Here is a 27138-nt window from a genome sequence, read left to right on the forward strand (position 1 = left end):
GTTTATACATGTCTGTTTTCCAACTTAGACAAGTTAGTGTAAGTTAGTGTCGCTCTTGAAACTGGTTAACCACAGAGCTATTCTCTCTTTAAAACAACATTTAGAAATATAAAAAAATAAAAAAATATTGATTTGAAGATTTGTGCATTGACTGATACGTATATGTCGGTTCTAATGGCAAAGGTGGCATCATGCAAATATCATATTCATAGTACAGAGTACGCTTCAGTGCCAGGAAACTCACTTCATCTATACGATGAATGCATCATAACATGCAAACGTACAGATGAACAGACTTACACTTACCTCAATACATGTGGAGCACAAGAACTCACATTGCATCTGAGCATTTATACAATGATAAGTATTTAACAGTAGACCAATGTTATATATATTATAGTTATGTAGACAAGTAGACCAGTATTGTAGACCAGAAGATAAGTAGACCAGTATTAAACCAGTATTTCTTGACTGTTGACCTGCAAACAGTGCTTTGGTTTTATTTGAATATGAGCATGATAGTGCTGCAGGTGTCTCAGTAAATAATGCAAATTAGTGGCTTTTTCTTTCTCAACCAATGGAAAACACGCACATTAGTGAAAGCACAGGTACATTGGGAGCATTTCCTCATACACACAACACACCGTAAAGAAGAGGACAGGTGTATGGACTATGAAAGAGAGCAAACAGGTCAGTGTAGTGTGGTGTGTATTAGTATTGTTGAAAATTCTCACCTGTTCTTCTAGAGGTTTGTTGTTCATCCATTCAGGGAGAGTCCTTTCAGTGTCACCCATTACAGCTTCATTTCATGCGTCTTTAACAAGAAAACACCACAAAGCTAGTTCGCCAGAATATAACAGTAAGGCTAGTATGACTCTTTCCGAGTATGACATTAAGTTACAGTGTAACAATAATAATATTACTTTTGGCATAACGTTAACTTACTTACAATGATGTCATAGAAAGCACGCGTTCATTGCCCGCCGCGCTAAATGTCCCGCTGCTTGCCTCTGCGTTTCAGTCAGCACTTTATATTCCTCTAAAAGCTTTGAAAACTCGCAGCCTGTCTGTTCGTGTTGAATATTAATTTATAATTACCCGCAACATTTGTAGTTACTTCAGCCAAACTCTCGCGCGTTGTGTGTTTGTGTGTATGTGTATGTCGAGCAGCGCCACCCGTAGGACTGGAGGGAAATCACGCTTCACTGTCGTGTCAATGAAGTAACAACGCTGTAAAATGTGTTCAATTGATTAAAAAAAAGGAAACCCGTTGCATTAAAATTGTAAATACACTTCATGCTTAATAAAAAAAAATGAAGTAATGTGGAATTTTCAAGTTCACATAACTTATCTTTTATTCAATTAGCCTAAAGATTTTAAGGTAGCAGGTTAACCAAACAAAAAAACAAGCGAACAGTGAACAGAACACTTTTTACAGAAAAAGTTAACCATCTGTGTGTTAAGTGAACCAGGTCTTCATGAAACTATATGGTTGTTTAGTTACAATGCTTAACACTTAGGCTATCATAGGCTATGACAAATTAATAGGGCATCATAATTCTCAATAAGAAGATACATTTGGAAATGCATAAGTGTCACAGACTTGAACTCACTGAACATCTCTGTTGTGTTTATGCGTTTTAAAAGCTTGTGCTCCTGACACACAGGCCTAGGCCTATGAGAAAACTGAAACTGCTGATTCAATATAGGACAAGTGAAAACTCTCTCTTTTTTTGTCTGCATAATGTCATACTGTGTGAATATTTTATTTAAAATCATTTGATGATAAACATTTCATAAGGATAATCAACTATCTTGAATGTTTCTAAGACTTATTCTCCCGGGTTCACAGACGAGGCTCAAGCGAGTGTAAGACTGAAATACATGTCTTGTTGTAATATGTCAGTGTTTTGTCAAGATGTATCCGTAATGGTTTTTTTTTTTTTTTTTCTAAAGCATGTTTCTAAAAACTAGTTAAATGTCCTAAATGAACTAGGCCTAATCCTGGCTTATTCTAAACCCTGTCGTTGTGAACTCAAAGCATTGTGAACTCACTGTGCATGTTTTGTTCAAGGCAATAAAAAGCATTAGGGTTTATTATGTGGCGTCTGGACGGTCGCCTTCATAAAAGTCAAATAGACCGACTGATTACAGATCTGTAATATTTTCCACTCATTATAGTGTGTTACTTTATAAGCTCATTACAATTGGTAAATAAGGCATATTATTATCTAATCTTATCATTGCCATTGATTTTCTATTATATTGCACCAAATGCATGGTGTTCGAGTCTCAAGGCAATAAGAGTTCAAGATGATGTGAAAGCTCTTCATTACAGTAATTCAGATATGACATGAACTCTTTCAAAACACTTTAATACAACGATTGTTTGTCATGATTGAAGTAAAACAATAATGCACAGGGTTAAACCTGGGAATGGACCGGGATCAGATATCATTGGCTATTTGCATGGATATACACAGTCACAGCAGCATCAAAACAGTGTTGTTTCGAGTCACCTTTATTTAGTGCTGAGTGCAATGCATTAATGTAATTTAATTACTTTTGCCTTAAAAGGTAAAGTAAGGGATTACTCTTTGTTCTGTAATTGAATTACAGTCACTTCTGATGTAATTGCATTAAACACTAAACAATAGAGGATTTCACATCAAAATTTAACATCTAATGTTAAAATATATGTTTTAATGTAACCATCTGTCTTTAAAAAAATTGGTCAGTATGAGATTTTTTTATTATTTGTTTGAAAGAATTAAAAGGTACCTTTGTATGGAGTTGAGGAGTGATAAAGTGCTTTGGGTGTCATAGTAAAGCGATATGCCCCATTTCATTATAGTCCAATACTTTTTAGAGAGAGTAATTCATACAATAATCTAATTACACTGTTGAAGTGTTACTGACTATACAGATTGACTTCTTGAGATGATATATCAACCAGACAGGACCTACTGAACATATTTCTGGCCCAAGAGTACTGGATGTTGAACTTTCTATACACGCACACAGACTCGCAGGCTCACAGACGGCGTATAGAAGTCTATATCTCACCTGCTCAAAGGGTCCTCAAAATATTTTAAATCTAAATGTTTTGTTGTAATAAATGAGCTATTAATTAGTTTACTTTTTTAGAGTAATGTCTAATCCCTGATTATATAGCGCTTTATACAATACAGGGCTTACACGAAGAATTGTGGATTGGTATCATTCAGAATGTCCTTCAGTCTGCTTGAAGATCGAGTGCAGGCTAACGCTAATCGTACACTAAGATTAGATTAAGCCAGGATTAGGTCTTAGTCTTAAGTAGCTTTTATAAACATATGCATCTTGAGACAGAAACATATTTTATATATTTTAATAATATATGTCAATATGTTTTTTATATGTCAATGTTATCCAATTTTAGTCTGGAACTAGGCTTAAACCTTGTCTGTGAAACCAGGGGTAAGATTATAATTCATTAGTCAATGATTCGCAAATGAATAAAAGCACAAGCAATTTTATTGAAAAATGTACTGATAACCAGGCCCAGGTCCAGCTTTGAGATGTTAGGTGGGCCCATGTGGGCCCCTAACAACTTTTTTTTTTTCATAACAAAAAAGGCATGTCTTAATTATGAAATTATGGGATAAAAAGTCAAAATTATGACTGTATGACCTTATGTAGCCCCACTCCTTTTCAGCACTTCACTCGTTGTCTTTTGTCTTCCGGTCTGTATTTTCACAGTGATCTTGCCTATATATTTATGAATGATCGGCTCGTTTTAAAATCTTCCCGGTCTACTGACATTTGTTAAGACATCTGCTTTAAACATTACAATCCTCATGATAACTTTCATTAACTTTACATGAAGTAAATCCACTTCAAAAGCTAATTACTCATGGACAGCAATGCCATATATACAGAGCGACCGAAATAACGGAAGTTCAAAGACAATATTCTATGCACCCTTGTTTCTCTGGTGCATAATGTCTATACAATAGTAACCTAAAAAATGGAAACATTTAAATGATCTAGTTTTATTCAAGTCAAAAATATTATTTAACACCATTGCATCAATCTAAATGCATTAATTTATACCATCAAAATTAATTTATATATATGGGTAAAACCAGGTAGAAATAGCTCATTAAAGAGGACCTATGCACCTTTTTACAAGATGTAATATAAGTCTCAGGAGTCCCCATAATGTGTTTGTGACATTTCAGCTCAAAATACCCCACAGATCATTTATTTTATCATGTAGTAAGTGGAAAAATGCACACAAAAAAAATGAGTGGAAGGAAAAATATCCTGTTTTCATGCATGTATCTTTAAATGCAAATGAGCTGCTGCTTCCCGTCCCCTTTTCCAAAAGAGGACGGAGCCTGTACACCTTTTTTTGAGTGCACACATCCAAATCACGTGCACAATTTCTTTCGGTCTTATTGCGCTTAAACTATCAAATACACACACGAATATGTCAAAAACAGACAATGTTCACATAAACAGTCAGTTATGTCTGTGAACGTAAACAGCAAATAAAGAAATTGCATATACTGTATATTAGATCTGTGTATTAAAGCAGCGCAATATACAGTAATTACTGATGCACATGCTGTTAAAGGGATACTCCACTTTTTTTGGAAATAGGCTCATTTTACCACTCCCCCAGAGTTAAATAGTTGGGTTTTACCGTTTTCAAATGCATTCAGCCGATTTTTTGATATTTAGAAGAATATCAGTAACCAGACAGTTTCTGGTCTCAATGACTTCCACAGTAGGAAAAAAAATATATACTATGGAAGTCAATTGGGGGGAGTTGTAAAATGAGCCTATTTCCAAATTGAAGTATCCCTTTAATATGGAAAAAAAAAAAAAAGAAAAAGAAAATCACTCATGGCTTGATTCAATGAGTTTAGTAGCTCTAATATGAATAGGCTACATCAAGAATGCAAATGCTGCTGTTGAATGCTCTAGCAGGGAGCATGTAGACTGTGGTCAGATCACTGAGGGGCAGAGCTATGCTAATAAGGCAGAGTCCGTCAGCAGTCTTGGGCGGGGCCTGTGCAATATGACTTCACGAAGGCTAGAATCTGCAAAAGGCATGTTCTGAGACACAGTTTATGATTTATGGGGATTAAAAAACAGGTGTTGGTGGAATTTACCGTTATGAATTGGTTGTATAGGCTACACACACTGCCAACACACATTATTTTTAAACACCATGTAAAAGTGAATTTTGCATAATAGGTCCCCTTTAAGGTAACAATTGGAGGTCGCTGGTCACTTTTTACAGTGTTATCCTTTAGTTTTTATGTTATTTGATGTGATTTATAAAATCATGATTTATTGCATGTGACTGAAATGGGCTTCCATAGTACCCTAAATCTGGTAAGATGGGCTATTGATGTATTGCTGCCTACTTTGCCGTGCACAGCACAGCGCGTGTCGTAGAGCGCAGAAGCGGTATGCGCGTTGAGCTACGTTTGGGAGCGCGCGCGCGCCCCTGTGTGTGAAAGAGGGAGGGGGAGCGAGTGAGTGGGTCATTGAGTTCATTCGCACTACAGCAACGGCGCCCTCCATAGAGACTCTCTCTCTCTCTCTCTCTCTCTCTCTCTCTCTCTCTCTCTCTCTCTCTCTCTCTCTCTCTCAATCCAGCTGGCAGGAATATGTGTCAGATGGATGGTGAGGCGAAAAACAAGAGCTTTTAAAATATGGTGCAAACGGTGCGTGTCTCTGCGCTTCGCTTGACCTCTCATCAGGACAAAGGCAGTCGATGATCCGTTCGCGGAGCCGCCGTTTTCAGGTCAGTCGAGGAGACGCGCTGGAGCTCGAGCTGTAACCCCGCGCGCGGAGAGAGGAGGATGATAAGGATGATGATGATGGAGAGCCGTGCATGAGTATGGCCGACAGTCAGCGGAGGGGCTCGGACAGAGGCAGAGGCAGGATGACTTCAGGATACTCTCCGCAGTACGCGAGCAGCAAAGCGTCGGACATACAGGAGCTCGCGTCCAAGCGCGTGGACATCCAGAAGAAGCGGTTCTACCTGGACGTGAAGCAGAGCGCGCGCGGCCGCTTCTTGAAGATCGCCGAGGTGTGGATCGGCCGAGGGAGACACGACAACATCCGCAAGAGCAAACTCACACTGTCCATGGCCATGGCGCCCGCCCTGCGCTACTGCCTGGCGGACTTCATCGATTACTACGCGCACATCGGGCTCCGCGGGTGCCGGGCGGAGGAGCAGAGCAACGGACAGGCCCGCCGGAGAGTAGCAGCAGAACCAGCGGCATCTCCCAGCGACTCCGCGGCGTCCGAGGAGCAGACGCACCGGGTGCTGAAGAGCGAGTTCATCGAGCGCGACAACAGGAAGTATTACCTGGACCTGAAGGAGAACCAGCGCGGCCGGTTCCTGCGCATCCGGCAGACCGTCACCCGCGGGCACGGAGGCATGGGCTACTACGGGCAGGGCATCGAGCAGACCATCGTGCTGCCCGCGCAGGGGCTCATCGAGTTCCGCGACGCGCTCTCGCAGCTCATTGACGAGTACGGAGACGACGAGCCCGAGCGGGCGTGCGCGCGGAACCACGACGAGTCTCCCGAGCTGCCCGAGGCCGCGTCCTTCCGCGTCGACAACAAGCGCTTCTACTTCGACGTGGGCTCGAATCGGTTCGGCGTGTTTCTGAAGGTCAGCGAGGTCCGGCAGCCCTACAGGAACACCATCACCGTGCCGCTGAAGGCCTGGGCGCGCTTCGGGGAGAACTTCACCCGCTACGAGGAGGAGATGCGACACATCTTCAGCTGCCACAAGACAGAGAAGCGGACAGACACGGAGGAACCGGAAGATTGAGCGTTGTTTCGGACCTCTCCGGCGCCAGCTGTACCTCTGGAGGACCGGCCCGTTCAGGCCATCACTGCAGCTTATGTGTGAATCTGGATAGGATCTGTGCAGAGAGGCTCTGCTGGGGTTTCAGTGTGTGTGTGTGTGTGTGTGTGTGTGTGTGTGCATATGCATTTGCATATGAGAGCATAGGATCTGGTCTCTTTGCCGCCGGGGTTGCAGTGTGTGTGTGTGTGTGTGTGTGTGTGTGTGTGTGTGTGTGTGTGTGTGTGTGTGTGTGCGCGCGCGCGCATAAGAGAGCATTAGGATCTGGTCTCTTTGCATCCTCTTCCCAGGCTTTACGTGTATGAGGCTGCTGTGCAATTTCTCAAAGCTGAGAATCAAATAATCATAAGCACTTATGTCAGAGATACACGTCACACGTGACAAGTATTTCATGGTCCAAAGTGAAGGCTTTTTTGTCTTTTGAAGCTTGAAGTCTGACTTCATTTCAATGATCAAAATAACTGCTACACTTTGCCATTGCACAAACATTACTTTCCCCATTTGAAATCAGAAACCAAAAAGTGCATTTAATACTTACTATATTTGGATGAATTATTTACACACTACTAGCCTAATGAAAAAATGCCCAAGAGGTGCTTGAACTACAGAGCATCAAAGTGTGTTGCTTTAGCATAAATGATGAACGAACAGAAAGATTAGTTTTTTTTTTATTTTTTATTTAAAAGCTTTTAAACATGGCTTTAAATAATAGTGGATTTCAGTAAAATCCATCTCTCTGATTAGGCGAATGCAGATTCGCTCTTGATAGGTGTGCAATATGTGATTTTCATCAGTCCCTGTCACTGGGATCAAACGAGAACTGTGCAAAAGCAAATCGAGCGGAATGGGTTTAAAAGGGCCGAATTTAATTTAGCTTGGTTTGGAGGGTTATTATGTGCTTTTACCGTGAGGTGAGGTGTTGCGTTATGAATTAAAAAAGGTTTATTGCATTTGACACGACGTCATTCTGCTCAAAACAATAGTTGTGTTTAAAACAACATTATCAAACGTATTTCCTACTGCGTAACTAATAATTAAGCATTCCTTTTTTAAATGGCATATGATAAAATGAACAAATTTCGAGCAAACTGCTGCATCCCCATCGTTCCACAATGGATTGTGGGAAATGGTTTAGCAGATTTTGGCATATACATTTGTAAAAACTACACTGAAATTGTGCATACTATGCACAGTGTGTGTTCATTCTGAATTTCTGTGGAATAGAAAACAAGCAGTAGTGTGCTATTATGAAAACACAAAAAAGCATATATGTTAACTATAGTGGCCTTTACCAAACCTTTGTTTTTTTTTTTTTTCTGGGCCGGTAGCATTTAGAGGCATGGCGTTCGTGCATCTAGGCAGTTGTTTTCTGGTTGAAGCACAACTAAACGAATATTTGCTTTGGTTTTAGGTCTGCTGAGAGTTAGCTTCAGTTTATTTGTACTGTAAATTCTGTCCAGCTGACAAGAAAAGCTATTTGTTTCGCCACAAGTTCTCAGCTATACTTTTTATCTCTGTTTTGTGTGTGTGTGTGTGTATGAGAGAGAGTATTTATCTTACCAGAATATGACTGAATTATGGATACGCTCTATGGGTCAGTGTTATGACGCTGATCTGTTCATCTATACACCTCCTACAGGAAGCACTTTATTCAAACAGCACTTTGAGCTGCTTCACCACTGCAAGAGGACTTGGTTTGTGCCCCATGTGAGAAGAGTGACAATCGTGCTCCAAAACCAACACCTCAGCCTTTCAGGAGTGCATTCATCTGTCTGCTCTTTGCATTTCTTGGTTTGTTTCGATTGCGATGTGTCTTACTAGCGTATCACTGACACCAAGCATTCAGTCTGTGATTGTATTATTCTCATCGTCTGACTGTCTGCACACAGATTTCTTACAATAAGGGCTGCTATAGGAGGCAGTGTATGCTAGTGTGGGTCATAATGCCTATAGTATTCAGATAAATGCACTTTAAGGGCAGGAATGATGAGGCAGTTTCCCAACCAAGGCATCAAAATATTCGTAAAGCTACCCTTGAATGGCAGCGGAAGGTTGTTCTCTTTCACCTATGAAGCAGTGTAAAAGCTAATGCGAAATGGATGAACCATGTGCACTTTAAAAATCTGAGTACAGGTTTGTTCCCAACAAAGAAAACGAGTAAAGTATGCTTGTTATACGTGTATGTGCAATGCATGACCAGAAGAGAGCAGTGTTTGTATGTTTTTCTTGCTTTATGTATAGGTGGTATACAAATATTGCTATTGTACACATTTTATCACCCTGATAAAACAGCGGATTTCATTTTAAAAAAGGAATTATTGGAATATAAGACCATTTTCCTGTAGTGTTAGAGGAAACAGCTATGTCAATTTATAAGGCCATCTCAAAATGCTATTGTATTGCAGCTATATCCGAGTTACTCTAAACACTTGAATTCATGAAATTGGACTGTTATGCATTACATGTACCTAAGTCACGTTTTCAACCCATAGGCCTTAAAATCATTACGCTGCGGTTGTAATGATCGACTTTAGGGTTACAAATTGTTGCTCCAACGTAGTTTGCCTTCATCTCTAAAACGTTACATTTTGTACGCATGATGTAAGAAAACAAAAGAAAAGTATCTCGCACATAAAATGAACAATAACACAGAGTCAAAAAGTAAAATATTTTAGTTCTGGAAATATGGAGTAGAAATGCATAAACTTCTAATCTATTCGTTCTTGGTTGTTATGTGGGTGATGTGGCGTCCAAAAAAAGAAAACAGAGTGGTTGTTCACAAGATTTTTTCAGTTGTTCCTTTTTTTTTTTTAAATCTTTGTGTTGATCATCTGCAGTTGGAATTAAGGCGTGTTGATGTTTGGTAATTATTTTAAAAGATGGCAAAAAAAAAAAAAAAATGTAAAGGATGTTTTGGTGTACCGTAATGTAGTGTGTCCTCCTGTAGAGCCTTCAAATATTATACGACTCAAAAACAAGAAAGAAATGGTTCTGTCTAGTAGCACCTTCTTTAATGTGAGTACTGTATTAGTTTCTGTCTAATATGTATGGTACAGTATGAATATTCCTGATTTGCCTTGTAATGTTTTTAAAAAGGGTGAAAAATGTAGGATTATACATATCTGGAGAAATATGAAGTTTAAAATAGACGTATGTGCATGCCAACAGTAGGGTCCTGACAAACTTACAGTATATATACAGTATAGACCGTATATATATGAAAAAATGGTGCTATAGAGAACAAATAAAGGTGCTGAACTGGACCCTAGCTGCATGCATGTGGAATGACAATGGAAACAGTAGAGCAAACCCGAGGCCCTACGCCGGCCTAACTCTCACGATGCCCGTTCTCAACGCAAGCAGTTTTGCGTAACTGTAAGTCATGCATTCTTCCGAGCGCTCAGGAGTCTGAGTCGCAGCCGTGTGTCGGTGGCCGTTGATTTCCCGTTACGGTTGACATAGAAAAGTTGTGTTCACCCCTGTTGAATGCAACCAGAGAGCAGCCCATCTACTGACACTCGGCGAATAACAGTGCTTGATATTGCCACATGTGGGTGAATCAAGGTGTCATATACTCACCAAAGTACATGCTGAAATGTGTGATGCTTATTTACAGTTACCCAATATTTGTGTGTAAAAGTTCCACAGACAATCTAATAAAGTACAACTTTTTTTATGTTTAAAATGTGTCTTTTGATCTATATCTTAGATATCTCTGATGAGAGATATCTTTGGCTAACAGAAATATATTTTATTGACTCTTGTAAGAATATGCTGGCAAAACGGTGATGCTTTTAACTTATTTTCTGCACTGTAAAAAATATTTTCATTATTTGTAATCACAACATGTTTTCTTTTGTCAAATCAACTTAAATATTTTATGTAGTTCATATAACATAATATTTTGAGTTTCTGATGATTAAAGGGTTGGTTCACCCAAAAATGAAAATTAAGTCATTAATTACTCACCCCCATGCTGTAGCAACCCCGTAAGACCTTCGTTCGTCTTCGGAACACAAATGAAGATATTTTTAATTAAATTTGAGAGCTGTATAACTACCACATTGGCTCCTAAGGGACTGCCTCTTGACGGCCCAGAAAGTCAATGAAGAAAATGTTTAAATATCCCAAGTGACTACCGTGGCTCAACTATATGTTTATCAAGCGACGCGAATACTTTTTGTGCGAAAAAACAAACAAAAATAACGAGTTTATTTGACTATTCCTTTTCTTCCTTGTAGGCCAGAAACGAGACTTCCTTAGATTTCCACGACGCATGCGCGAGAACTGAACTGAAGTAGTGTAAGGAGATCGCAGTTCTCGCGCATGCGTCGTGGAAATCTAAGGAAGTCTCGTTTCTGGCCAACAAGGAAGAAAAGGAATAGTCGAATAAACTCGTTATTTTTGTTTGTTTTTTCGCACAAAAAGTATTCTCGTCGCTTGATAAACATATAGTTGAGCCACGGTAGTCACTTGAGATATTTAAACATTTTCTTCATTGACTTTCTGGGCCGTCAAGAGGCAGTCCCTTAGGAGCCAATGTGGTAGTTATACAGCTCTCAAATTTAATCAAAAATATCTTTATTTGTGTTCCGAAGACGAACGAAGGTCTTACGGGGTTGGTACAGCATGGGGGTGAGTAATTAATGACTTAATTTTCATTTTTGGGTGAACTAACCCTTTAAATCAATCTCCTTCATTGTATTAACTCAATCTTTCCATTTCAATGAACTTAAAATTTTAAGGCAACCAGGTTACTTAATTTTTTAAGTTGAACCAACAATATTTTTTTTTTGTCATTTGCACACTGATATTTTGGTATATAACCCTTTAAGGGGCAAGCATAAATAATTTTGATGGGAAAATGATTCACTGCTATTTTTGTATGTATCTAGACTAAAATGACAGAGTTCATGCATTTTTTTCAAAATATGACCTATAGTTTCTAAGTTACACTCTGTATCTCCCGAGATACATTGCCCATTTAGGGTTACATTTTGCAATTTTTTTTTTTTTTATAGTTCATATGACAACTTTTAAAACATTTAATGAACAATTCATTAGCTACAATTTTCATATTATCCATACAACATTAGAAAAATTGGAAAAAACTGAACTTTTTCTCCCAAGATGCATTGCCTATGTAGGATATACATTTAATATTTCATAACTTTTTAAACAGTTCATGTGCCGATTTTTAAAACACCTTTTGTTTTGTTTTTTTAACTCTACCATCTTCGCTGTGGTGCCCCACAACAGATATATTCTATGGGCAATGGAAGCTGACAAAACAGTTGCGAGCATTTTGTCCAGTGACCAGGCAAAGCCTCACTTTGCACTTCTGACACATGATGGATATCTGCCCATCCTGGCACATCCAAAACCTTTATCCCATTCAATATCTGTAGAGAACAGGCCTCAAAACATGAGAATATCTGTGAGTGATCAGCCCTGGCAAATACCCTTCTATGGGCAATGTATCCCCCGGGATACAAACATTCAATGCCTGATAATCAAAGTTGTGAGAAGATTATTTTGAAAATATCAACACGAACATGTAAAACTATCCTTAAAAAAATACTTTCTAAAAAAAAAATCACTCTAAAATATCATAATCGTGAAAAATATAAAAACACTTTGCTCATGGCCAGTGCCTTTGTCCAGGTATGCTGCCATTTTGGAGTTTGATACAAATATTTGGAATGTTATAGCAAAAAGTCACATGACCTTATTACATGACCCATCACCCCATCAGTGTTTCTCATCAACTGCAACCAAATAATGCCCCTCCCCCTACAGCCTGTTAAATATCTGTATCCCCTACCCTATCTCACGACCAATTCGTACGAATTCGTACGAGTGATTAAAAAGTGGCTAATTCGTACTAATTCGTACGACCTCACTCGTGCGAATTCATACGATTTGTCTAAACCCACGTGACGGTTATGTTTAGGGGCGGGGTCAGGGGTAGGTCATTCGTACGAATTCATACGAATTGGCTAATTCGTAAAATATGTACGATTTAGCAAAAATCGTACTAATTTGTACGACTGAGGTCGTATGAATTGTTACGAATTAGCCACCTCGTAAAATTCGTACTCTTTAAGGGTTAAACTCAAATTTTTTTATATTAAATTAGTGTCTCTGAAGAGTCATAAGGACAAACAGTGCATGATACAGTCCTGTAGTTTGAAGTGCTGTATTTGGCGAGTGTGTTCAGCATAAACTGAATCTTAACAGGACGAAATATCCCTCTGACTCAGGGTCATTTGAGCCATGGTCACAGATAGCTGCCCGATCGTAACCTCTCTCAGCAAGCAATTTTGTGTTTAAAAAACATCTAATAGCCTTCCAAACACAGCCCTGACGTCTAGACTAAAACAAGGCAAAATTTGGGCTGTCAGTGAAAATGTAATGGACGTCTAACCATCGCCCAAGGATAGACTAGTCATCAACGCATGTCAAAGACATGAAACCACTGTTTACTTTGCTTACTTGATGGCATATTCTATTTTGGCAAAACAACCAAACTCAAAGTTATTTTGGCTAGAAGTGTGTTACTCATAGCCGGACTATACCGGGTCTATAGTTGACCCGGAAATAACGGCTATTGCTAGCTGGGTCTCTGGCCTTTTCTTTTCGAAATACTGGTTATTAAATCAAGTAATTGTGTTTTATCTGTTTTACAGAGCTGCATTCATAGGATGTGTATGTATTTTAAGAACTTAGTCAGAGATTCGAATCATTCTAAGAAGCCACAAAAAAGGAAGCACAGAAACGGCGTGTGAGATGATGGGCGTAAACCCTGTAAATAGAGGCTTCTCTTTCTGAGAACGATGGTCAGTTGGTGAGCATCTTCAAGTAAAAACATTTCCTCTCTTGAGGAAATGATCCAAAGTGCATCTGAGAAATGCACATATGTTGGAAGTACTGAAAAAAAAGAGATATGAAACAACCATTTTGTTCATATTCAAGTGTCATCTTGAATCTTTACACATTGAAAAAGCAAAGCTTTTACATGAATATGTAGGCTAGTCTCTTTCTATTTTGCCCTGTCTGTGTGGTGACCCTTGACCCACATATCAAGAAAAGTTTCTCAAACATAATACTAAAATTCAACAATATGGTCAAAGCAAAATGAACCAATCATTCTCATCTCTTGTGTGTGTGGGTGATATTTTCTCAAGACTCGCTGGTGGTTGGACTAAAGAAGAACCCGTGGTGTTAGTGTTAACAGTACTAGGTAATTTCCTGTGCTTTGCTGCTCAGTGTTTGAGGTCAAGCGATTTCCTTTTTGGTATGTCTCACTTGATGTTCCTCAAACTGAAGTGACAAATTCGCACAGTTCCCAGCTAAGACATCTTCGATCATGCCATGCATGTTTAACAGACATTTTACGTGATGGTAAGTACTCAAAACTTTGATCTTACAAAGCAAAACTATAATATCTTTCATCAGAGTGTTGATACATATCAGTATGTTTTCTCGGTTATGGTGTAGACGTGTTAACTAGGCTTCACATACATATTCATTTCTGTGTTTTCACATACACTGTCATGTGAAAATAACATGTAGTTTTAAATATACTATTAATACAGAGTTTTAGCTAAATCAGCTTTCTCTAGAAGCCATGTGATTGTCATTGCATAACAGTAACGTTCCCTAAACCGTTATATCTTCTGACCACATCTAAAAGCTGCCTTTACACGTAAAAGCTAAAATACCTGTGTCAATGTTTGCATTTCACAGATGTGTTTTACCATTTTGTGTGTTGAGTTTCGCTTTGGCAGTGTTATTATTTTCCAAGATGCATTTCATTTTCTTAGTCAAGATTTCTGCGACCACTCCTTGTCCTAAAATAGCATCTACTTAGTCTGATTAAAGGGTCATTGTTGAAATAAAACCTCAATGGCGTTTTATGGTTGTATATGGTTGACAGAGCAAACGGAGAGCTGGCCAGGTTTAACAGCATGTAGAGTAATCAAAGTCCACTTTTGTGAGCAGTGCACTAAAACATACATATAATCTGGACAACAGGGAAGCTCCCGCTGCCATGAGTCATGACACTCGGTGAGATTTAGTTTTAACTCTAAACATTATTCTACATAAAGGCAGTTGTCTGTACGGTAACGCAGGGTGCTGATAAGTGTGTTTTAGTGCTAGTGGGCAACAGGTTAAGGAACATGCGATTAAAAGCACAATTGCTATACGATTGCACCAATGATCCTGAATCCATATACCTTTGGTTATCTATAAAGTAAACAACCGAAACACCAACTGTGTGTGAGAATCAACCGAATCGGCTGTTAAGGTTTATCTGTTTGAGTGACAGCTTCTTATAGTGGCAATATCACTGAGCAAAGAGTCATCAGACTCTTTTAAGTGACATTTGATTAAGTAAGGTACGTATATTGTCTATTTGCAAGGCGTATACTGTCGCCTTGCTTTTGGCTTGCTTTGAGCTTGCTCAGTTGGGGTTATTTAGTGTTTAGCAATGTTGTTGATCTGTGTTGTGCTACTTTCATGTTATCACTGTGAAGCTGCTTTGATACAATCTGTATTGTGAAAAGCGCTATATAAATAAATGTGACTTGACTTGACTTGACTATTTCAGGGACAATCTTATCAGCTGTGAACAAGTATGGAGAGACGACCGCATGAGGAGATGGTAGAGGGCTTTCGATCACAGCAGTCGGCATTAACAGCAACCCTGAAGAACTTCACCATTCCCAGGAAGAAACGCCCCTCTGGAGAAGGTTTTACTAGGTTTTCTTAAAATCCATATCTGAGATGGCATGCAAACTGTGTGATGATGGTATTGTCATAATGTTGAATTCCTCTGCTGTTTAACTTCTCTTGGGTCAGTCCTTCTGGAACGTTGCTCAGAGGAGAGCCGCGATTACGGTCTCATACAGACCAAACTGAGAGACTCCAACCTGGACTCGAGGAAGGACCGAGCAAACGCATGGATCTGGAGAGATGTTTGTTTAGTGCACAATGAAGAGCTCTTTAAGAAGTTCTCTGAAAAAAGGTAATTACAGAAAATCGCATCTTCAGTGATTCTGCTGTTATACTATATTCGTAAAGTGCATGTTGCTGATCTGTCGCCGCTCGTCGGCTGACTGCAGGGCAGAGATGCGTGCCAGAGGAAGACACGGGAGAGAAATGGAGGAAAGTTTCTGTTTTTTAGCGGCATCGGATCAAATGGCAGCCCAGATTTATCAGCATGGCCTGCGGGTTGGCAACACAGTCCAGCATGCCTTGGGAAAGCCATCACATGGTGTTTATCTGTTTAAGCATGTCGACGTGGCATTAAAGTCAACTACCAGCACATTAAGTGCAAAAAAATTGTTAATTTTCAAGGTTTGTTGAATGTTTCTTGTACCCTCTAAACATTTTGGAATGACACTTACTTGTGGAAGGACATTTGTGACCATTTTTGGGCTTTGGGGCTTCAGGTTCTTTATGGCAAGGTGAAAAAAATTGCTCCAAGCTTGGACTGGAACAAAACACATGATCCCACAGTGAGCTTTGACTGTCACATGTGTAAAGATGCGGCGTCACATCGAGACACTCTTCACCAGCAAGTACTCGGTTCCGCTGTGAGTTGATTCATCTCAGAATAGCAAACGATCCAATCAAATAGTGTATATCTAAAGATCAGCAGGAGTCTTAATAAAACATTGTTTTTCCAGGTTTTTCTATTTGACTATAATGAAAAGCAGGAGCTCAGTGAAAGACCCAGGCAGTGTTTGCCGTATGCTGTAGTTTCATTTGTTCCTGCCAGCACTGTCATTCTGAATGTTCCTGCAAACCTACAACTCTCTCCTTCAACGCTACCTGTCGGCCAAGTGCATGGTAAGATATAACAAACCTCTTTATTACAGTTTTTCTCGATTGTTTACACACATTTTCTGGTACTTGAGACACAATGGCCACAACATGTAACTCATTCGCCAACCCCCTGAACCAATTCTGATGAACAACAAGCACAATTCCTGCTTTACACTCAAATTGCAGCTCTAAAACACACATTTTTGAAAACACTACACACAATTCTCTGCATTTGGCACAATTTTCATGCAGAAAATCTCTTGATTTCACGAGGAACACACTACCATTCAAATACACACTGACTCGTCACATGGGCAAACACATTTTACACAGTTTTACAATTAGCGATCAGAGCTTTAGCATAAAATACCAAAACCAAAGAGAGGATGGAGCATAGATTTTTTTTATTTCTTTTTTTACTGTAACAGCATAAAAAAATTCTGTTGTTTTGTATGTAGACCACTGTATGTGCAACTTTGTGTTGGTTGGGGTGTACAAAATGTGGGATCTATCTCCCATTGATTTTGTGGGAAAAATAAAATATATTTGTTACCGTTTATTTGTGTGTTCTGGGTATAAAAACAATATTCTCAAATATTTTACAACACACTTATGTATGTAATGTCTGTAGTAAGTGTAACACTGAACAAAAAAAGGCCTAAGTCATTATGATGAATGGAGAAGAAGTGTTTTACATTGAGCACATCAGTGTTCAACTGGTTCTTATAAATGTCTATTCATATGATGGTTTGTTAGTCATTTGAAAACAAAATACCATTTTGAGAAGAAATAACATTGTTTTGAATGTAAAGTTTCATTTTGCAGGAGAATTGAGGGGTTTTGCCAATTGTGTGAGTGTTTTTAGATTTGTGTGTAGAGTTCTGAGAATATGAGGCATTCTTTCAGAAAATGTGTGTAAACAATCGAGAAAAACTGTAACACATCAAATCCATGCATCAGTATCATGTCAAGCTTAGTTGTATAGCACGTTTCATAATACATGATTTAAAAATGGCTTTGTAGAAATGTGTGTCGCACGATTTATTATACTTCTGTTTATTTAATCAACAACGTGTGTTTATTCTACCACAGAAAATGCAATAGATCGATTCAAAGCCTGTACTGTGGCAGAGAGAAGACGAAAGGGAAACACAGCCACCATTACATTCAAACATTTTGGCACGCCAGGCTGCTTTGAGACGGATTATACACCTCAAAATCCAGCTCCATTTCAAAAGACGGATATGCAAAACACTCAGTCACTCAAGCCGAAGCAGTGCCAGACTCCTGCCAGCGAGGACAGCAGTTCAATGCCAGTTACGGGTCACACTGATCTCTCCCAAAGCTTGCTGGGAAAGAAAGCATTCGCACGTGGAAGACGTGACAGTAAATGGGACAAAAGACCTCAAAGTCCACTGGACAAAATTTCCACCATAGTGTATTCTTCACGCTTGGTCAGGGATCCGCGTCTGTCTAAACAAGAAGCAAAACGACAGACCAACTGCTCAGAGGCCGAGGCAGCGTGGGATAATACAAACGGCCAACGAGCCTGTCAAACCCAAGAGGACAATTATGGATTGGCTGGAAATAAGTGTGATTCAAAAGAGCCATCAAACACTGACCAGATGGAAATTCAAAGAGAAAACGGTTGCTCCTTAAAATCTACAATGAATGATCAATGTGTGCCCATCCCAGCATTGCCGTCAATGAAGTTATTCAAAATGAAATTCCATAAATATGCTGCATACTTTAAACTGAATGAGGAAGAGAGACATCAAAAAATCTGGTCACAAGAAAACATGTCACCAGAACAAAAGCAAGAACTAGCTGACCGTATACATTTCTATGAGGTTTATTACGAGAAGTATAAAAAGGGCATGCTCTTTCAAAAAATCATCGAGACAAAGGACACCTCCAGTCAGTCTCAAAGTGACCCCACAGAAGATCAAGTTTTACAGACAAAACACACAGATGAACAGAATCAGTCCAAACAAGCACAACCACATGGTACTGCAAGTTTGTCAGATTACAATGATTTTGTTAATGGGGATAAATGGACACATATTCATGAGACCAAACATCCAGATCGCCCAGAACCCAGCACAGAAATAAAGGGACAGGATCACATGCTACCAGAGATTCATCAGGAGCATCCCAATGAATGTCTGATTCAGTCTCCAGATAAACTTCCACAGCAACCCTTGGTGCTGGGTTCACTGAGTCTCAATGAAAAAGCTGATAGACCAAGTGTTCAGTTTGACCTCAAGCTCCCGAATCCCTCTAATGAAGCTACGGTTAATCAAAGCAATGAGTGTGAGTGTGAGCTTTCCAAAAGTGCAGGAGAGGACGAGCAGGACAATGGATCTGCCCCCGGGCTTCATTTGAATGAAAGACCTGGCACTAAATCATCCCTTGTGTATGCAAACAACACCATGGATATTGCAAGCTGTGTCGAAGTCTCTAGCTGCGGGGAATCAGACAACTGCAATCTCAAAAGTTGCAGCAGTGTTCAAGAGATAGATTCTTTTAGACAGGAAAAATGCTACAAACTCTCTGAAATATCTCCAGAGCTTGATTTGGAAACAGTACAGCTGGAAACTCTGTACAAAAGACTTCAACTTGATCAGCTATTGCCAAGTAAGAATCAAAAGCATGTTTTCTGCTCAAGGGCTTATCTTACACCCAGAGTAATAGGCAGACCTGCAGACACCATTTCCATGGCAAAAAATGTAAGCAAAGATCACAACAAAGCTGAAACAAACCTAGAAACAGGATGCTCGAGAAATCTCCATCTCTTAGTTAAGCTAAAGGCCAACGAAACTTCTGCCCATAAAAGAGAAATGCTTTCTCTCTCTGAACGATTTTCAAAAATCAAAGGCCTTCAAAAGAAGTTGAGTGGAAGAAACAACAAAGTGATTGAAACCCCAGGGACCCAAATGTGCAGCAGTGAAGGACACAAAAAAACTGAAACCTATAATGCCGAACTAATACAGCTACTAGCTCAGAGGTTCAGCAAAAGAAAGAGCTTGAGCGGGCCAGGAATTAAGAAGGCATGTCTCAGAAAACAGCACACTGTTTTATCACTAACTCACTCTCTAAAGAGAAGCAAATATCTCAAGAAGACACATTTTTGGAATGCAAAGAAGAATCTTTGCAGAAGAATTGTGTCAGCTAAGAGTGCCAATGAAACAGTAAAAAGCAAGGCAGCGTCAGACGCTTCGAACAGTCTGTCACAGTCATCTGAAAAAGATCAAGACCCGGACTCTAATTTAAGAGTAATATCCCACACATCTGATGCTGACTATGAACGAAAGTGGTTGCACATTCAGAGCTGTCAGGAAGCTAATGCTTTTAGAAGTATAATCCAAGATCAGTGTTGTACAGCCAGCAAAGATATGACATCATCAATAGGTTTCAACACTGTTCCTGAGGCCAAAGAGGAAGCAATACATCCAACAGAACCATGTTCAGAAGATCTATGTGAAAGCAATTCAGACTACACTGGGAAGGTATCAAAAGATGTAACTTCAAACCTCTCAGTAATGGTGGATGGAAGAGAACCAGTCGGGACAACTATAAACATCTCAAATCATTCCAAAATATCCTTGATGAAAAGCACTAGCAAAGATTATGGGAGTGTCACAGAGCGCAATGAGGAGAAAGTCACATCAGAGACTGGATTGGATCCATTAAGCAATGAGGATTTCACAATGAAAATATCAGTAGATGACAATGTAGATGCTTCTGAGAGCTTGAGTATTTGTGATTATGAGGCATTAAAAGCCAACAGTGATATAACTACAAACAACAGTCATACAACTGAACAGACAAACATGGCTCAAGGAGCCAAAGTGATTCATATCGATAATACAGCTGAGACAGACACTATCAACTGTGAGCAAAATGCTTGTCTTCGAAATGTACAAGCAAGAGAAGACATGCCAGTAAATATCCCAAATATGAACCAATCATGTCTCGAAATTTCTACCAACACATCTAATGGCAGTACTGATCCAGACGCAACATCAGATTCAAAGCAGTGTAGTCTAGAGACTTTGAAATGTGCATCAAACAATGTTGTAGATCTTACTGTTGATGTGTTGAATGGCAAATGTGAGTTTTCGTCAGAGAATATAAAGAGCAACAAAATCAATTCGCTTGGTTCAACCAAATCACCAAATGCTAACATGATTATAGACAGATGTGAGTTATCAAGGCCAGAGCAAAACAAAAAAGATGATGCAAACTCACCAGAAACCCAGCTTATTTCTAAACTAAGAGATTATTTGACCAAATTTGAGTCCACTGTCAAGAAACAAGAAGCAGTGAATGAAGATCTGAAGGAAAGACCAGTGGTGTGGATAACACTTGACAGCGCGGCACATAAACAGCAGTTGTTTGAACAAGGCCAGTGCTGTGTGGTGAATCTTCCCTGCCTGATGCCTCCCGTGTGCGACGCTGTTATGCAAGACTACCCCAGTGAATGCACTGAAACCCCTGTTCAAACCACGAGGGCCCCTCGAGGGGAACATGCTCAAACTGGAGCTGATGTTTGCCTGCTAGTGCCTGTTGAGGCTAAGAGAGGCAGACGATCTTCTCATGCCAAACGCACTAGAAGATCACGAAGGAGCTCAGTTATTAGTGTCAGTCCTGACAGTACCAGTGCAATAGACACCGTCAAAGATAATGCGATTCCCCTGGTCCAAGTGAACGACCTGAACACTGGTTCCCCAGAAATCTCCATCAATAGCACCCCCGATGCCCAGTTCCAGACGCAAAGAGCGAGCACAACTGGCCGACAAAATCCCTCCGAGAATTTGGAGAGTTTATGTGAACGAAAGAGTCAGGCGAATCAGCCTTTGACCACGATAGAAATCATTGACGATGGCGATGTAAGCAGTACATTCGCTGACAGTGAATACAGCATCAGTGACATTTCAAACACTCTTAAATTGGCTGACAAGACAACCTCGTTAACTGAACTTGGATCTTTGCAGACTAAATGTAAAAACATGTTGCAGTATTTCATCTCTAATTTTGAACGAGATCAGAAAGTGCCCTTCGACCAGTCTTTCGTTTCAAGATGCCTCATCTTAGAGCAATATTTGGACCATCCGCCTGCACAAGTAGACCTGAAGTATGAAGCAGTGAACTCATACTTGGAGTTGCAGATGATGATGGAAGCTTGGCAGTTTGTAGAAAACAAAATGAACTTCCTCCGAGGTAAACCTACATTTAGGAGTTTGCTTTGGTACGATCCCTCTCTTTACGGAGAACTCTACAAGGGGGAGGTTGGCTTTCAGCAGCAGTCGTCGTTGTTCGTTTCTTTCCAAAATATCCTGGCACAAGAGGGCTACAGGAAACTGCAGGAATACTACAGTGCCGTGTCCTTGTTGCACCAACAGCTCCATGCGGCGCCTGATGCCTCTTACTACATGTATCTGAAGAGCAAGCGCGAGCTCCTCGAGGCTGAGGCCGCTCTCAGGAATCCACACGATATTAAAAGCTTCTTTTTATCTGTACCAATAGCTGCGATGATCAACTTCGGAGACAGTTTGGAAAGACTGGAAAAGGTCCACAAAGTCATAATGACTTTTGTGGAAACACCATCAGATCAGTTGCCTGGGACATTTGATGTGGGCAAAGCAGAGCATCTGTCCATCACATGCAGATATCTCCAAGAAAAAGCTCTTTTCATGAAATCATGCAAGGAAGTGATTAGCAAAATATCATGGTTTGGGATTGAACACCTTCTTTATGACGCCTCTAAGGTTCTCGTGTGGCAAGACATGGGTCATGGTGCACCGAGTGAGGTCCTCAAGACATATAAGAATTCAAACCCGCAGATTATTTTTGGGGTGACGGAGTCAGGTGTTACTCTCGTGAACAAAGTGGACCAGCCTCCTCCGGCCATGGATGGGGCTGAGACGAGACATAAGAGTGATGGTGCACGGAAACGCAAAAGTTTACAGTTATGGATGTCCTCTCAATCCAGTGATCCACAGGTAACATTTCACTCAAGTCAACATGAAATCAAAACGTTAGGTTTTAACTTTTTAGTGTGGGTGAATCAAGGTTCATGTTATTCCAAAGGAAAAAAAAATAGTTTGGCTTGGATGTCTTTAACCCTCAGGTGCTCTTCGCTTCGTTTCGAGTCACACTTGTTATCTTCCCGGTCAAAAGTGACCGGACACCTAAAAATGAAACTTTCTCCATCCCAGTAAAACCAATGCAATTTACTTTTGTTCTATAATATTTATTCTTTTTAATTTAGTATTTTGAGACAGTTTGATTGAATTTATTAATATTTATGCAATATTTATGGTTTATTTTTGCCATGGAAAAATATATATTTTTTTCTATATATTATTTTTTTCAAAAAAAATATTAATGCAATATTTTAGTTTAATATAGAGTCTAGGCTTTTGTTGTTGTTGGTGGATTTGTATATATAGTTGAAACAATCTCAAAAACTATTTCTTATATTAAAAAATGACAAAAAAAACAAATATTCACAATTTTTTTTTTTTTTTTTTTTTTTTACAATTTTCCATTCATTTCCTATGGGGTCATTTTTGACCAAAGACCACGAGTGTGACTATTTTTTTAAGACCACTTAGCATGCTCAGATCATGACCTCAATTTTTTTGTGTGTTCACATACATAATGCCATAAAAGTCACCAAGTTTCATAACATCGCGTTGTTAATAATATATTTGCAAATATTTTAAAAATTCAAAACATACTTTTTGTAATCAAAATTTATTGGTGTGTATGTGTATAAAAGTGTGTTTGTATGTGTGTCTGTGTGTTGGTGGGTGTGTCTGTTTTGCACTCTAGATGTTGTAGAGTGTCACCCCTTTCCTGCGGTGTACTTTTTTTTTTTTAGAATTGTGGCCGATTTGTAGATTGTACATAGGCCAAAAACAAAAATTCAGAGAATTTCTTTTTTTTTGTCAATTTCCCATTCATTTCCTATGGGTCGCCATTTCTGACAGAAGAGCAAAAGTGTGACTCATTTTTTTACGACCACTTAAATTGCTCGAATCATGACCTCAATTTTTTTTGTGTGTTCACATACCCAATGCCATAAAAGTCACCAAGTTTCGTAATTTTCTGAAGAAGCTGTGATTTTTAAATATTCAAAACAGATTTTTTTAATCACAATTTATTGGTGTTTTTGTGTATAAAAGTGTGTGTGTATGTGTGTGTGTAGGGGTGGGTATGTCTGTTTTGTACTCTTGATGTTTTAGAGTGTCACCCCTTCAATGCTGAGCACTTTTTTTCTGCATCGTGGCCGATTTGTAGATTGTACACAATTTTTTTTGTGTGTGTTCACATACCCAATGCCATAAAAGTCACCAAGTTTCGTAACATTCCGATGAAGCTGTGATTTTTAAACTTTCAAAACAGAAAGTTAATTAAAATGTAATCATTTTCTCAGAAATTACTTTCCCCTTTCCTTATATAATGCATTGTTTTAGCAAACTCGTACTTGATCTGGCTCCCAACATAACATCCATTTTTCTTGATCCATCCCAGTGAATAATGTCCTTTTCTCTCGTTGAATATCTTCTTTCACAAAGAAATACATTGCATTATGAGTTGCAAATGGCAGTTAACTTTGACTTCACACTCTTAAAGGAGTAGTTCACTTTTAAAAAAAACTTTTGCTGATAATTTACTCACCCCCATGTCATCCAAGATGTCCATGTCTGTCTTTCTTCAGTCGAAAAGAAATTAAGGTTTTTTGATGAAAACATTCCAGGATTTTCTCCATATAATGGACTTCAATAGCCCCTTTTCCACCAAAGCATTTTGAGAGCCGGTTCGGAGCCGGTGCCTGCGCGCAGTTTTTTGTGTTTCGACAGCCAAAAAAAACGGTTTTCGGCCGGGAAAACTGGTTCCAAAGCGGCACCAACTCTTTGCTGGACAAGAATCGTTCTTTTACCACGTCATGCTTACGTTGAGGGCTGGGGCGGGTTTAGATGTGTTCTAAACATCTTTTCTGACCATAATAAAGGATTGCAAAGCCAGGAGAAACCTTTGCAGAAACACGATGGAGTCCGCCTTTGTTGTTAAGCTTGAAGTTGGCGCAAGCGTTTTTATTTTTATTTGAAACATAAGCAAAGAAAACAGTCACGATATTGAACAAATAAATGAAAAGAAAAAAAAGACACAAGACAGGGGTACATAACTTATCAGAAAAGATTACATATCAAACGAAAAGATTAAAAGACTTACATATTTCAATTGTTTTTAAAGCCTTCTTGGTACACGAGTTAGAGATAATCACAAAGTAATGTACTTGCAAGCGTTTCTAGCAACATACACAGTGACGTAACGACATCGTGGAAAAACAAACAGGTTCTGAATGGGTTCGCAACTTTGAACCAGCACCAGTTCCGAACCAGTTCTTTTTGGGTGGAAAAGGAGTAACAGGGAACCAAACGGTTCAAGGTCCAAAAGACAGTTTCAGTGCAAACTGTTTAAACGATTTTTAAACGACTCTCCTGTTCGAACTCGTTCATCAAAATGAACAAATCTTTTTTTGTGTCGTTTGGTTCATTCAACGAAAGAAATGAACGAGTTGACTTGGGAAAAGATTTCTTCATTTTTATGAACGAGTTCAAATAGGAGAGTCACGAACGCGCATCACACCCTAACCCTAACCCTAACAGAGCAAGGCGACCATTTGAGCTTATAAAACTTAAACTTTTTTTTTTTTAAATGAGCGATCATTTCGCTTGATAAGGCACTTATTCATTGTCTGGAATCGTTTAAAGCCCTTTGAAGAGTTTGCAGTTTGCACTGAAACTGTCTTTTGGACCTTGGACCGTTTGGTTCCCATTGAAGTCTATTATATTGAGAAAATCTTGGAATGTTTTCATCAAAAACCTTAATTTCTTTTCGACTGAAGAAAGACAGACATGGACATCTTGGATGACATGGGGGTGAGTAAATTATCAGCAAAAGTTTTTTTTTTTAAACAGAACTACTCCTTTAAAAATAAAAGTTATTTGACATTCATGAAACCTTTTCATTGCACAAAAGGTTCTATAGTCGAAAAAGGTTCTTTAGATTTTTTAAATATTATTCAAACTAAGAAAATAAATCACTGAAACCAAAAATTCTTTAATGCAAAACCCCACCTCTCGGAACCTTTATTTTTAAGAGTGTAAGGTAGTTAGAGTTGCTTTTTTGGATGATATTAAATTTAATTATATTTGAAATAAAAACATTTTGTGTCTTTCTAATAAATGCTTTATTTTTTTTTGAATAATCTAGATTATAAATGTTGACAAGGAGGTGACTTACAACATGGCCAAAAGGAGGTAGGAGACGTTTAAAAATGTTTTGTATAAAGTTCAAATGTTTATTTTCAATGCATATTGCATTGGCTTTTTAACAAATGTGTGGCTGATAAATGTTCCCATCGTCCTCAGGGCAACTCATCCACACATCACACAATGTAACATGCAAAATAAAGGTGGGAACCCCCATTTCCAAACAACTCCTACAACCCACGTTGGGATCCCGAGGCCTTACTACACTCTTCCTCACAGGGTGGACCCGGGCCACTGGGGAAAGGTTGGAAGCACGGTTGCGGACTGGACTATGTCTGCACCTTCCACGTCTCATGCACACTCAGACATAAATCCTCATCTTCTGTCGAAAAGACGAGTGACTTTATCACACTCTGATGAGAGGAGATCTTTAGCAGACGTACAAAGAGCGCAATGGCCTATAGTCTCGACTCCCCAAGCAACTTGTGTCCGACCAAGAGATTCTTGTGTCACACGTCCAGTGTTTAATAGTGCTAAATATCTACAAAATAACACTGAAGCACATCGTCCTGTGCTCACACAAGAGCAAGTGAACCAGTTCAGTTTAGCCATGACACAACCTTATAATTTAGCCAACTGTCCTCTGAATGTGAACGTGGTTCCTCCTCCTGCTCCTCACTCTTTGACACATGTGCCCAGCAGGATTACAGCCATTCATTACCCATACTTCCTTCTGAACGGACAAACATACACCACAGGCTCCACTGCAGCCGTTCACCCTGAGACTAGATATTATCCCAACACCATGGGCTGATGAACTACAAGATACCAGAGAATCACATGCATATGCATTTTTGTTGTAGTTACAATTTTATTTACAGGGAAATTACATGAAAAAGAAGTGGTTTTACATCATACAACTAAAAATTCTATTGATGCATAATGTGCACTTGGTACTTTTAAGCAAATGTACTTTAATGTGACTTTATATAATATAACATAGATGTTCAGGTAAAACCATCCTTGTTGGCTACTGTATATAACAGTGTTTTGTACAAAAAATTCAGTTAGTTTATTTATTGATTCAACTTTTTTATGACAATATAACATAAATAAAGAAATAATCTGATAATTCGA

General features: G+C 39.1%; 3 protein-coding genes across 8 annotated transcripts in view; 2 read left to right on the forward strand and 1 right to left on the reverse strand.

The window, feature by feature from the left end:
• wrn (WRN RecQ like helicase) overlaps positions 1–1179 on the reverse strand; it is a 70752-nt gene extending 69573 nt beyond the window's left edge. For 3 of the 4 annotated variants that reach the window (XM_089126335.1, XM_089126334.1, XM_039677621.2), the window contains exons 1-2: positions 946–1179; positions 735–814 (exon numbers count right to left, since the gene is read on the reverse strand). In XM_089126335.1, the coding sequence (XP_088982461.1) occupies positions 735–794 (60 nt within the window). In that variant the 5' untranslated portion in view covers positions 795–814; positions 946–1179. The remainder of the gene's footprint in view (positions 1–734; positions 815–945) is intronic. The other variant, XM_089126333.1, reaches the window with a different exon arrangement.
• Positions 629–27138, forward strand: tex15 (testis expressed 15, meiosis and synapsis associated). Of its 3 annotated transcripts, none has more exons than XM_039677617.2 (9): positions 629–690; positions 15495–15636; positions 15746–15911; positions 16009–16243; positions 16339–16482; positions 16576–16738; positions 17807–22719; positions 26003–26049; positions 26161–27138. In XM_039677617.2, the coding sequence occupies exons 2-9, from the start codon at positions 15522–15524 to the stop codon at positions 26813–26815; spliced, it is 6438 nt and encodes a 2145-aa protein (XP_039533551.2). In that variant the 5' UTR covers positions 629–690; positions 15495–15521; the 3' UTR covers positions 26816–27138. The 3 variants fall into 3 exon arrangements, with proteins under 3 accessions (XP_039533551.2, XP_039533550.2, XP_039533552.2); XM_039677616.2 differs by lacking the exon at positions 629–690 and adding an exon at positions 14139–14284; XM_039677618.2 differs by lacking the exon at positions 629–690 and adding an exon at positions 14900–14950.
• On the forward strand, positions 5508–10565 carry purg (purine-rich element binding protein G). Its single transcript, XM_089126276.1, has one exon. It carries the CDS (start codon positions 5894–5896, stop codon positions 6842–6844), a length of 951 nt encoding a protein of 316 aa, XP_088982402.1. The 5' UTR covers positions 5508–5893; the 3' UTR covers positions 6845–10565.

This window comes from Pimephales promelas, chromosome 23, assembly GCF_988280905.1.
Source record: "Pimephales promelas chromosome 23, fPimPro1.hap1.1, whole genome shotgun sequence".
Taxonomy (NCBI): Eukaryota; Metazoa; Chordata; class Actinopteri; order Cypriniformes; family Leuciscidae; genus Pimephales; species Pimephales promelas.

Bases quoted from the DNA above. Each gene is read 5' to 3' on its own strand.
- purg (XM_089126276.1), top strand. From the start codon at position 5,894: ATGAGTATGGCCGACAGTCAGCGGAGGGGCTCGGACAGAGGCAGAGGC.
- tex15 (XM_039677617.2), top strand. From the start codon at position 15,522: ATGGAGAGACGACCGCATGAGGAGATGGTAGAGGGCTTTCGATCACAG. The intron at 16,244-16,338 runs GTTTGTTGAATG...TTGGGGCTTCAG, and splicing joins AAAAATTGTTAATTTTCAAG to GTTCTTTATGGCAAGGTGAA. The intron at 16,739-17,806 runs GTAAGATATAAC...ATTCTACCACAG, and splicing joins ACCTGTCGGCCAAGTGCATG to AAAATGCAATAGATCGATTC.